This window comes from Phoxinus phoxinus (genome assembly GCF_949152265.1).
Source record: "Phoxinus phoxinus genome assembly, chromosome: 6".
NCBI lineage: Eukaryota > Metazoa > Chordata > Actinopteri > Cypriniformes > Leuciscidae > Phoxinus > Phoxinus phoxinus.
The window spans coordinates 37237006-37249476 of record NC_136881.1 but is presented as its reverse complement, the minus strand read 5'-3'; the positions used below and the strand labels follow the sequence as shown (position 1 = coordinate 37249476).

General features: G+C 42.7%; 1 protein-coding gene across 1 annotated transcript in view; it reads right to left on the bottom strand.

Annotated features, from left to right (window-relative positions):
- Positions 1-12134, bottom strand: part of LOC307000538 (uncharacterized protein) — a gene marked incomplete at its 5' end in the record, with an annotated part of 18437 nt that extends 6303 nt beyond the window's left edge. Inside the window, one exon of the mRNA XM_079616180.1 lies at positions 12023-12134. Coding sequence (XP_079472306.1) covers positions 12023-12134 — 112 coding nt within the window. The remainder of the gene's footprint in view (positions 1-12022) is intronic.
- Between the last annotated feature and the right edge of the window lie 337 nt (positions 12135-12471).

Sequence of the window (12471 nt, the reverse complement as noted above, 5' to 3'; positions counted from 1 at the left end):
GTAATGGTTACTTTATTATTGACCATGAAATATGTCATTATATTAAATCAGTTACATGGGTTTTAACTCACTCTGTTTTTTACAAGTGTTGCCCTCAAAAAATAAGCTTGAGAATCTGGACTGCTGAGTTCATTTTCAAATATATCAGAAGAGCTGAACTGCAATTGTATTAGCTTCAAATTGGCAGGTACTGTATTTGCATTAGTTGTTAAAGACGTTTCAGTTGTAGAAGCAGTTGAGGGTCCTTTAAATGTAGATGATGTGGCTGATGACAGTTCTGTTGTTGTTGGTTCTGGTGCAATTGTACTAGCAGTTGTGCTCTCAGTTGTTGTGGCTGGTGTAGTTGTTTCAGTTGTACTAAAAGTTGTGCTCTCAGTTGTTGTGGCTGGTGTAGTTGTACCAGTTGTGCTCTCAGTTGTTGTGGCTGGTGTAGTTGTACCAACAGTTGTGCTCTCAGTTGTTGTGGCTGGTGTAGTTGTACCAACAGTTGTGCTCTCAGTTGTTGTGGCTGGTGTAGTTGTACCAACAGTTGTGCTCTCAGTTGTTGTGGCTGGTGTAGTTGTTTCAATTGTACTAAAAGTTGTGCTATCCGTTGTTGTGGCTGGTGTAGTTGTACCAACAGTTGTGCTCTCAGTTGTTGTGGCTAGTGTAGTTTCAATTTTACTAACAGTTGTGCTCTCAGTTGTTGTGGCTGGTGTAGTTGTTTCAGTTGTACTAACAGTTGTGCTCTCAGTTGTTGTGGCTGGTGTAGTTGTTTCAGTTGTACTAACAGTTGTGCTCTCAGTTGTTGTGGCTGGTGTAGTTGTACCAACAGTTGTGCTCTCAGTTGTTGTGGCTGTTGTTGTACTTTCAGTTGTACTAATAGTTGTGCTGTCAGTTGTTGTGGCTGGTGTAGTTGTACTAACAGTTGTGCTCTCAGTTGTTGTGGCTGGTGTAGTTGTTTCAGTTGTACTAAAAGTTGTGCTCTCAGTTGTTGTGGCTGGTGTAGTTGTACCAATTGTGCTCTCAGTTGTTGTGGCTGGTGTAGTTGTTTCAGTTTTACTAACAGTTGTGCTCTCAGTTGTTGTGGATGGTGTTGTTGTTTCAGTTGTACTAAAAGTTGTGCTGTCAGTTGTTGTGGCTGGTGTAGTTGTACCAACAGTTGTGCTCTCAGTTGTTGTGGCTGGTGTAGTTATTTCAGTTTTACTAACAGTTGTGCTCTCAGTTGTTGTGGATGGTGTTGTTGTTTCAGTTGTACTGAAAGTTGTGCTGTCAGTTGTTGTGGCTGGTGTAGTTGTACCAACAGTTGTGCTCTCAGTTGTTGTGGCTGGTGTAGTTGTACTAACAGTTGTGCTCTCAGTTGTTGTGGCTGGTGTTGTTGTTTCAGTTGTACTAACAGTTGTTGTGGCTGGTGTTGTTGTTTCAGTTGTACTAACAGTTGTTGTGGCTGGTGTTGTTGTTTCAGTTGTACTAACAGTTGAGCTCTCAGTTGTTGTGGCTGGTCTAGTTGTTTCAGTTGTACTAACAGTTGTGCTCTCAGTTGTTGTGGCTGGTGTTGTTGTTTCAGTTGTACTAACAGTTGTGCTCTCAGTTGTTGTGGCTGGTGTTGTTGTTTCAGTTGTACTAACAGTTGTGCTCTCAGTTGTTGTGGCTGGTGTTGTTGTTTCAGTTGTACTAACAGTTGTTGTGGCTGGTGTTGTTGTTTCAGTTGTACTAACAGTTGTTGTGGCTGGTGTTGTTGTTTCAGTTGTACTAACAATTGAGCTCTCAGTTGTTGTGGCTGGTCTAGTTGTTTCAGTTGTACTAACAGTTGTGCTCTCAGTTGTTGTGGCTGGTGTTGTTGTTTCAGTTGTACTAACAGTTGTGCTCTCAGTTGTTGTGGCTGGTGTTGTTGTTTCAGTTGTACTAACAGTTGTGCTCTCAGTTGTTGTGGCTGGTGTTGTTGTTTCAGTTGTACTAACAGTTGTTGTGGCTGGTGTTGTTGTTTCAGTTGTACTAACAGTTGTTGTGGCTGGTGTTGTTGTTTCAGTTGTACTAACAGTTGTGCTCTCAGTTGTTGTGGCTGGTGTTGTTGTTTCAGTTGTACTAACAGTTGAGCTCTCAGTTGTTGTGGCTGGTGTAGTTGTACTAACAGTTGTGCTCTCAGTTGTTGTGGCTGGTGTTGTTGTTTCAGTTGTACTAACAGTTGTTGTGGCTGGTGTTGTTGTTTCAGTTGTACTAACAGTTGTTGTGGCTGGTGTTGTTGTTTCAGTTGTACTAACAGTTGAGCTCTCAGTTGTTGTGGCTGGTCTAGTTGTTTCAGTTGTACTAACAGTTGTGCTCTCAGTTATTGTGGCTGGTGTTGTTGTTTCAGTTGTACTAACAGTTGTGCTCTCAGTTGTTGTGGCTGGTGTTGTTGTTTCAGTTGTACTAACAGTTGTGCTCTCAGTTGTTGTGGCTGGTGTTGTTGTTTCAGCTGTACTAACAGATGTGCTCTCAGTTGTTGTTGTTGCTGATGTAGTTGTACTAACAGTTGTGCTCTCAGTTGTTGTGGCTGGTGTAGTTGTACCAACAGTTGTGCTCTCAGTTGTTGTGGCTGGTGTTGTTGTTTCAGTTGTACTAACAGTTGTGCTCTCAGTTGTTGTGGCTGGTGTAGTTGTACTAACAGCTGTGCTCTCAGTTGTTGTGGCTGGTGTTGTTGTTTCAGCTGTACTAACAGATGTGCTCTCAGTTGTTGTTATTGCTGATGTAGTTGTACTAACAGTTGTGCTCTCAGTTGTTGTGGCTGGTGTAGTTGTACCAACAGTTGTGCTCTCAGTTGTTGTGGCTGGTGTTGTTGTTTCAGTTGTACTAACAGTTGTTGTGGCTGGTGTTGTTGTTTCAGTTGTACTAACAGTTGTGCTCTCAGTTGTTGTGGCTGGTGTTGTTGTTTCAGCTGTACTAACAGTTGTTGTGGCTGGTGTTGTTGTTTCAGTTGTACTAACAGTTGAGCTCTCAGTTGTTGTGGCTGGTGTAGTTGTACTAACAGTTGTGCTCTCAGTTGTTGTGGCTGGTGTAGTTGTTTCAGCTGTACTAACAGTTGTGCTCTCAGTTGTTGTGGCTGGTGTTGTTGTACTAACAGTTGTGATCTCAGTTGTTGTGGCTGGTGTAGTTGTACTAACAGCTGTGCTCTCAGTTGTTGTGGCTGGTGTTGTTGTTTCAGCTGTACTAACAGTTGTGCTCTCAGTTGTTGTGGCTGGTGTTGTTGTTTCAGTTGTACTAACAGCTGTGCTCTCAGTTGTTGTGGCTGGTGTTGTTGTTTCAGCTGTACTAACAGCTGTGCTCTCAGTTGTTGTGGCTGGTGTAGTTGTTTCAGCTGTACTAACAGTTGTGCTCTCAGTTGTTGTGGCTGGTGTTGTTGTTTCAGCTGTACTAACAGTTGTGCTCTCAGTTGTTGTGGCTGGTGTAGTTGTACTAACAGTTGTGCTCTCAGTTGTTGTGGCTGGTGTAGTTGTTTCAGTTGTACTAACAGTTGTGATCTCAGTTGTTGTGGCTGGTGTAGTTGTACTAACAGTTGTGCTCTCAGTTGTTGTGGTTGGTGTAGTTGTTTCAGCTGTACTAACAGCTGTGCTCTCAGTTGTTGTGGCTGGTGTAGTTGTTTCAGCTGTACTAACAGTTGTGCTCTCAGTTGTTGTGGTTGGTGTAGTTGTTTCAGCTGTACTAACAGTTGTGCTCTCAGTTGTTGTGGCTGGTGTTGTTGTTTCAGTTGTACTAACAGCTGTGCTCTCAGTTGTTGTGGCTGGTGTAGTTGTTTCAGCTGTACTAACAGTTGTGCTCTCAGTTGTTGTGGCTGGTGTAGTTGTTTCAGCTGTACTAACAGTTGTGCTCTCAGTTGTTGTGGCTGGTGTTGTTGTTTCAGTTGTACTAACAGTTGTGCTCTCAGTTGTTGTGGCTGGTGTTGTTGTACTAACAGTTGTGCTCTCAGTTGTTGTGGCTGGTGTTGTTGTTTCAGTTGTACTAACAGTTGTGCTCTCAGTTGTTGTGGCTGGTGTTGTTGTACTAACAGTTGTGATCTCAGTTGTTGTGGCTGGTGTAGTTGTACTAACAGTTGTGCTCTCAGTTGTTGTGGCTGGTGTAGTTGTTTCAGTTGTACTAACAGCTGTGCTCTCAGTTGTTGTGGCTGGTGTTGTTGTTTCAGCTGTACTAACAGTTGTGCTCTCAGTTGTTGTGGCTGGTGTTGTTGTTTCAGTTGTACTAACAGCTGTGCTCTCAGTTGTTGTGGCTGGTGTTGTTGTTTCAGCTGTACTAACAGCTGTGCTCTCAGTTGTTGTGGCTGGTGTAGTTGTTTCAGCTGTACTAACAGTTGTGCTCTCAGTTGTTGTGGCTGGTGTTGTTGTTTCAGCTGTACTAACAGTTGTGCTCTCAGTTGTTGTGGCTGGTGTAGTTGTTTCAGCTGTACTAACAGTTGTGCTCTCAGTTGTTGTGGCTGGTGTAGTTGTTTCAGCTGTACTAACAGTTGTGCTCTCAGTTGTTGTGGCTGGTGTAGTTGTTTCAGCTGTACTAACAGTTGTGCTCTCAGTTGTTGTGGCTGGTGTAGTTGTTTCAGCTGTACTAACAGTTGTGCTCTCAGTTGTTGTGGCTGGTGTAGTTGTTTCAGTTGTACTAACAGTTGTGCTCTCAGTTGTTGTGGCTGGTGTAGTTGTTTCAGTTGTACTAACAGTTGTGATCTCAGTTGTTGTGGCTGGTGTAGTTGTACTAACAGTTGTGCTCTCAGTTGTTGTGGTTGGTGTAGTTGTTTCAGCTGTACTAACAGTTGTGCTCTCAGTTGTTGTGGCTGGTGTTGTTGTTTCAGCTGTACTAACAGCTGTGCTCTCAGTTGTTGTGGCTGGTGTAGTTGTTTCAGCTGTACTAACAGTTGTGCTCTCAGTTGTTGTGGCTGGTGTTGTTGTTTCAGTTGTACTAACAGTTGTGCTCTCAGTTGTTGTGGCTGGTGTAGTTGTTTCAGCTGTACTAACAGTTGTGCTCTCAGTTGTTGTGGTTGGTGTAGTTGTTTCAGCTGTACTAACAGTTGTGCTCTCAGTTGTTGTGGCTGGTGTTGTTGTTTCAGTTGTACTAACAGTTGTGCTCTCAGTTGTTGTGGTTGGTGTAGTTGTTTCAGCTGTACTAACAGTTGTGCTCTCAGTTGTTGTGGCTGGTGTTGTTGTTTCAGCTGTACTAACAGCTGTGCTCTCAGTTGTTGTGGCTGGTGTTGTTGTTTCAGCTGTACTAACAGCTGTGCTCTCAGTTGTTGTGGCTGGTGTAGTTGTTTCAGCTGTACTAACAGCTGTGCTCTCAGTTGTTGTGGCTGGTGTAGTTGTTTCAGCTGTACTAACAGTTGTGCTCTCAGTTGTTGTGGCTGGTGTAGTTGTTTCAGCTGTACTAACAGTTGTGCTCTCAGTTGTTGTGGCTGGTGTTGTTGTTTCAGTTGTACTAACAGTTGTGATCTCAGTTGTTGTGGCTGGTGTAGTTGTACTAACAGTTGTGCTCTCAGTTGTTGTGGTTGGTGTAGTTGTTTCAGTTGTACTAACAGCTGTGCTCTCAGTTGTTGTGGCTGGTGTAGTTGTTTCAGCTGTACTAACAGTTGTGCTCTCAGTTGTTGTGGTTGGTGTAGTTGTTTCAGCTGTACTAACAGTTGTGCTCTCAGTTGTTGTGGCTGGTGTTGTTGTTTCAGTTGTACTAACAGCTGTGCTCTCAGTTGTTGTGGCTGGTGTAGTTGTTTCAGCTGTACTAACAGTTGTGCTCTCAGTTGTTGTGGCTGGTGTAGTTGTTTCAGCTGTACTAACAGTTGTGCTCTCAGTTGTTGTGGCTGGTGTTGTTGTTTCAGTTGTACTAACAGTTGTGCTCTCAGTTGTTGTGGCTGGTGTAGTTGTTTCAGCTGTACTAACAGTTGTGCTCTCAGTTGTTGTGGCTGGTGTAGTTGTTTCAGCTGTACTAACAGTTGTGCTCTCAGTTGTTGTGGCTGGTGTAGTTGTTTCAGCTGTACTAACAGTTGTGCTCTCAGTTGTTGTGGCTGGTGTAGTTGTTTCAGTTGTACTAACAGTTGTGCTCTCAGTTGTTGTGGCTGGTGTAGTTGTTTCAGCTGTACTAACAGTTGTGCTCTCAGTTGTTGTGGCTGGTGTAGTTGTTTCAGCTGTACTAACAGATGTGCTCTCAGTTGTTGTTGTTGCTGATGTAGTTGTACTAACAGTTGTGCTCTCAGTTGTTGTGGCTGGTGTAGTTGTACTAACAGTTGTGCTCTCAGTTGTTGTGGCTGGTGTTGTTGTTTCAGTTGTACTAACAGCTGTGCTCTCAGTTGTTGTGGCTGGTGTTGTTGTTTCAGTTGTACTAACAGTTGTGCTCTCAGTTGTTGTGGCTGGTGTAGTTGTACCAACAGTTGTGCTCTCAGTTGTTGTGGCTGGTGTTTTTGTTTCAGTTGTACTAACTGTTGTGCTCTCAGTTGTTGTGGCTGGTGTTGTTGTTTCAGTTGTACTAACAGCTGTGCTCTCAGTTGTTGTGGCTGGTGTTGTTGTTTCAGTTGTACTAACAGCTGTGCTCTCAGTTGTTGTGGCTGGTGTTGTTGTTTCAGTTGTACTAACAGTTGTGCTCTCAGTTGTTGTGGCTGGTGTTGTTGTTTCAGCTGTACTAACAGTTGTGCTCTCAGTTGTTGTGACTGGTGTTGTTGTTTCAGTTGTACTAACAGCTGTGCTCTCAGTTGTTGTGGCTGGTGTTGTTGTTTCAGTTGTACTAACAGCTGTGCTCTCAGTTGTTGTGACTGGTGTTGTTGTTTCAGTTGTACTAACAGTTGTGCTCTCAGTTGTTGTGACTGGTGTTGTTGTTTCAGTTGTACTAACAGTTGTGCTCTCAGTTGTTGTGACTGGTGTTGTTGTTTCAGTTGTACTAACAGTTGTGCTCTCAGTTGTTGTGACAGGTGTTGTTGTTTCAGTTGTACTAACAGTTGTGCTCTCAGTTGTTGTGGCTGGTGTAGTTGTTTCAGTTGTACTAACAGCTGTGCTCTCAGTTGTTGTGACAGGTGTTGTTGTTTCAGTTGTACTAACAGTTGTGCTCTCAGTTGTTGTGGCTGGTGTAGTTGTTTCAGTTGTACTAACAGTTGTGCTCTCAGTTGTTGTGACTGGTGTTGTTGTTTCAGTTGTACTAACAGCTGTGCTCTCAGTTGTTGTGACTGGTGTTGTTGTTTCAGTTGTACTAACAGCTGTGCTCTCAGTTGTTGTGACTGGTGTTGTTGTTTCAGTTGTACTAACAACTGTGCTCTCAGTTGTTGTGACTGGTGTTGTTGTTTCAGTTGTACTAACAGTTGTGCTCTCAGTTGTTGTGACTGGTGTTGTTGTTTCAGTTGTACTAACAGTTGTGCTCTCAGTTGTTGTGGCTGGTGTTGTTGTACTAACAGCTGTGCTCTCAGTTGTTGTGGCTGGTGTTGTTGTTTCAGTTGTACTAACAGCTGTGCTCTCAGTTGTTGTGGCTGGTGTTGTTGTTTCAGTTGTACTAACAGTTGTGCTCTCAGTTGTTGTGGCTGGTGTTGTTGTTTCAGTTGTACTAACAGTTGTGCTCTCAGTTGTTGTGACTGGTGTTGTTGTTTCAGTTGTACTAACAGCTGTGCTCTCAGTTGTTGTGGCTGGTGTTGTTGTTTCAGTTGTACTAACAGTTGTGCTCTCAGTTGTTGTGACTGGTGTTGTTGTTTCAGTTGTACTAACAGCTGTGCTCTCAGTTGTTGTGGCTGGTGTTGTTGTTTCAGTTGTACTAACAGCTGTGCTCTCAGTTGTTGTGGCTGGTGTTGTTGTTTCAGTTGTACTAACAGTTGTGCTCTCAGTTGTTGTGACTGGTGTTGTTGTTTCAGTTGTACTAACAGCTGTGCTCTCAGTTGTTGTGACTGGTGTTGTTGTTTCAGTTGTACTAACAGCTGTGCTCTCAGTTGTTGTGGCTGGTGTTGTTGTTTCAGTTGTACTAACAGTTGTGCTCTCAGTTGTTGTGTCTGGTGTTGTTGTTTCAGCTGTACTAACAGTTGTGCTCTCAGTTGTTGTGGCTGGTGTTGTTGTTTCAGTTGTACTAACAGCTGTGCTCTCAGTTGTTGTGGCTGGTGTTGTTGTTTCAGCTGTACTAACAGTTGTGCTCTCAGTTGTTGTGGCTGGTGTTGTTGTTTCAGTTGTACTAACAGCTGTGCTCTCAGTTGTTGTGGCTGGTGTTGTTGTTTCAGTTTTACTAACAGCTGTGCTCTCAGTTGTTGTGACTGGTGTTGTTGTACTAACAGCTGTGCTCTCAGTTGTTGTGGCTGGTGTTGTTGTTTCAGTTGTACTAACAGCTGTGCTCTCAGTTGTTGTGGCTGGTGTAGTTGTACCAACAGTTGTGCTCTCAGTTGTTGTGGCTGGTGTTGTTGTTTCAGTTTTACTAACAGCTGTGCTCTCAGTTGTTGTGACTGGTGTTGTTGTACTAACAGCTGTGCTCTCAGTTGTTGTGGCTGGTGTTGTTGTTTCAGTTGTACTAACAGCTGTGCTCTCAGTTGTTGTGGCTGGTGTAGTTGTACCAACAGCTGTGCTCTCAGTTGTTGTGGCTGGTGTTGTTGTACTAACAGTTGTGCTCTCAGTTGTTGTGGCTGGTGTAGTTGTACTAACAGTTGTGCTCTCAGTTGTTGTGGCTGGTGTTGTTGTTTCAGTTGTACTAACAGCTGTGCTCTCAGTTGTTGTGGCTGGTGTTGTTGTTTCAGTTGTACTAACAGCTGTGCTCTCAGTTGTTGTGGCTGGTGTTGTTGTTTCAGTTGTACTAACAGCTGTGCTCTCAGTTGTTGTGGCTGGTGTAGTTGTTTCAGCTGTACTAACAGCTGTGCTCTCAGTTGTTGTGGCTGGTGTTGTTGTTTCAGTTGTACTAACAGTTGTGCTCTCAGTTGTTGTGACTGGTGTTGTTGTTTCAGTTGTACTAACAGCTGTGCTCTCAGTTTTTGTGGCTGGTGTTGTTGTTTCAGTTGTACTAACAGCTGTGCTCTCAGTTGTTGTGGCTGGTGTTGTTGTTTCAGTTTTACTAACAGCTGTGCTCTCAGTTGTTGTGGCTGGTGTTGTTGTTTCAGTTGTACTAACAGTTGTGCTCTCAGTTGTTGTGGCTGGTGTTGTTGTTTCAGTTTTACTAACAGCTGTGCTCTCAGTTGTTGTGACTGGTGTTGTTGTTTCAGTTGTACTAACAGTTGTGCTCTCAGTTGTTGTGGCTGGTGTTGTTGTTTCAGTTTTACTAACAGTTGTGCTCTCAGTTGTTGTGACTGGTGTTGTTGTTTCAGTTGTACTAACAGCTGTGCTCTCAGTTGTTGTGGCTGGTTTTGTTGTTTCAGTTGTACTAACAGTTGTGCTCTCAGTTGTTGTGGCTGGTGTTGTTGTTTCAGTTTTACTAACAGTTGTGCTCTCAGTTGTTGTGGCTGGTGTTGTTGTTTCAGTTTTACTAACAGTTGTGCTCTCAGTTGTTGTGGCTGGTGTTGTTGTTTCAGTTTTACTAACAGCTGTGCTCTCAGTTGTTGTGGCTGGTGTTGTTGTTTCAGTTGTACTAACAGCTGTGCTCTCAGTTGTTGTGGCTGGTGTTGTTGTTTCAGTTTTACTAACAGCTGTGCTCTCAGTTGTTGTGACTGGTGTTGTTGTTTCAGTTGTACTAACAGTTGTGCTCTCAGTTGTTGTGGCTGGTGTTGTTGTTTCAGTTGTACTAACAGTTGTGCTCTCAGTTGTTGTGACTGGTGTTGTTGTTTCAGTTGTACTAACAGCTGTGCTCTCAGTTGTTGTGGCTGGTGTTGTTGTTTCAGTTGTACTAACAGCTGTGCTGTCAGTTGTTGTGGCTGGTGTTGTTGTTTCAGTTTTACTAACAGCTGTGCTCTCAGTTGTTGTGACTGGTGTTGTTGTTTCAGCTGTACTAACAGTTGTGCTCTCAGTTGTTGTGACTTGTGTTGTTGTTTCAGCTGTACTAACAGCTGTGCTCTCAGTTGTTGTGGCTGGTGTTGTTGTTTCAGCTGTACTAACAGTTTTGCTCTCAGTTGTTGTGGCTGGTGTTGTTGTTTCAGTTGAACTAACAGCTGTGCTCTCAGTTGTTGTGACTGGTGTAGTTTCCATTGTACTAACAGCTGTGCTCTCAGTTGTTGTGGCTGGTGTTGTTGTTTCAGCTGTACTAACAGTTTTGCTCTCAGTTGTTGTGACTGGTGTTGTTGTTTCAGTTGAACTAACAGCTGTGCTCTCAGTTGTTGTGACTGGTGTAGTTTCCATTGTACTAACAGCTGTGCTCTCAGTTGTTGTGGCTGGTGTTGTTGTTTCAGCTGTACTAACAGTTTTGCTCTCAGTTGTTGTGACTGGTGTAGTTTCCATTGTACTAACAGTTGTACTCTCAAAGGAAGTTGATGAAGTAAAAGTCGGTGGTGGTGTTGTGAGTTTTTTAGCAGAAATGTCAGTCCTTGTGTGTTCAGTTGTTGGTTCAACAGTAGAGGTTGTAACTGCTGATATTAGAGAGTGATGATCAGTTTCAGTGGTACTAAATGATTACACACACACACACACACACACACACACACGACTCACAATAGCAGCTAAGTGTTACGGACGATGAGTGCACACTGGCATGGAGCAGAGCGAGCATTTTCAATAAATTCCTATGGAAGTTGAGGTTGTGAAGCTCAACTTTCATTGAAATGAACTGAAAACGCTCTCTCTGCTCCACACCAGTGTGCACGTATCGTCCGTAACACTAGCTGCTATTGTGCCTGTAAAGCGAGGTCAGAGTATACAGCTTTAGCACCCCTGCTTTTTTAAACGTGTATCGCGATTCATTTAACATCTCAACCGACTTGAATCGTCACATATTTTTATCGATTTTAAACCAGCTCGTATTGAATCGTTACATCCCTAGCATGGTCTGTCTTAATATTATTCGACTATGATTGGCTGGAAGGAGTGCAATACAACTGTTTAATGCACTGGTAGTTCCAACTCACTGTTCTATAATAATGCACTGTTTACATTGAAGCACACACGTATACGTCACTCATGCTGTTTACAATGAAGCACACACACACATATACATGACTCCGAGATCACGCTACACAAACACAGAAACATTCAGGAGCACAGAAACTTATCAATGCTACCCCGCGACTTAGTAAAATAACTTCACTCCTGATTCACTACATTATAGTTCTCAGCAATGAGAGGATAACCTCGTTTTTAAGTAATTAAACTCATTTGACAGAGAGAGATACTGAACAGACTTAGGTATGCATCTCTCTCAGTAATGAATACTGATAAATGCTATAATTCATTCATTCAAATGAATGTAATCTTATACTGTATGTAATTTGTAATTTTGTCTTTGTGTCTGATTCAAAGTGGGCTGAATGCTAGATCTAATGAAATGTAACTGACTTAAATAACTGTTTTTTCTACCCTTCTGGTAAAATATTGCACTGCAAACATCAATAACAGCTTTATGTTGTCAATGCTGGCAAATTACCATGGTTTAAGTGGAATAATCCACATGCATTAAATGATTTGTGTCAGGTGGTTATTTATTTGCCTCCACGTCGTGCACAGATAGCCATGGATTATACTTTACATACAGTACTGTGCAAAAGTCTTATGCACACGTTTTATTTTTTCACCACAAAAAAAAAGGTTTATTTATATCTATATATATATATATAGTGTGTCAGTTGGAAATATCAGTTTACATTTCCAAACATTCCTTTTGCCATTAATTGTAATAATCCAGTGAAATTTGTATGCACAAGGAGTCCGACAACAGCCGGTATGCTCCACTTAGAGATCTGATCTCACCATCATCTCCAGTCCATCTGGGATTACATTAAGAAAAGAAAGAAAAACTGAGACAGACTAAATACAGAAGAACTGCGGCAACGTCTCCAATGTGCTTGAACAATTATGGAATTATGTAGTCAACAAAACCGTGTTAAATAACCCAGAATATGTTTTTTATTTTCGATTCTTCAAAGTAGCCACCTTTTGCTTTTATGACAAATTTGCACACGTTCTCTCAGTCAGGCTCAATCTTAAAGGATTTCCCAGAGGTGTCATGCAGGTACTTGTTGACTGCTTTTCCTTCAATCTTCGGTCCAACTCATCCCAAGCCATCTCAACTGGATTTAGATCCGGTTGTGGAGGCCAGGTCATCTGATGCTGCACTTCATCACTCATAACCAGCCCGATCTCATCCCAAGGCGTCATATACTGACGCTTTTGACATTTCGTCTACGTCCAACGCACATGGCACCCTTTAGTTCAATATGAGACGCAGATAGATATGGGCCAGAAGGCGGCTCCTAGCGGTCTAACCCCATACCTAAACCTAACCATAACCGAACAAAACATGAAATGCGATTTTTACAAATCCGTTTCAAGCTACACCCATATCTGGTTTGAAATCCTATTCAAATCGCATTTCTGGAAATCCGTTTCAGTCTGACCACTTTTCGGATTTCGCGTGATTTATGTGATTTTCTCACGCTGGGTAAAATGTAAACGTCAGACGTTG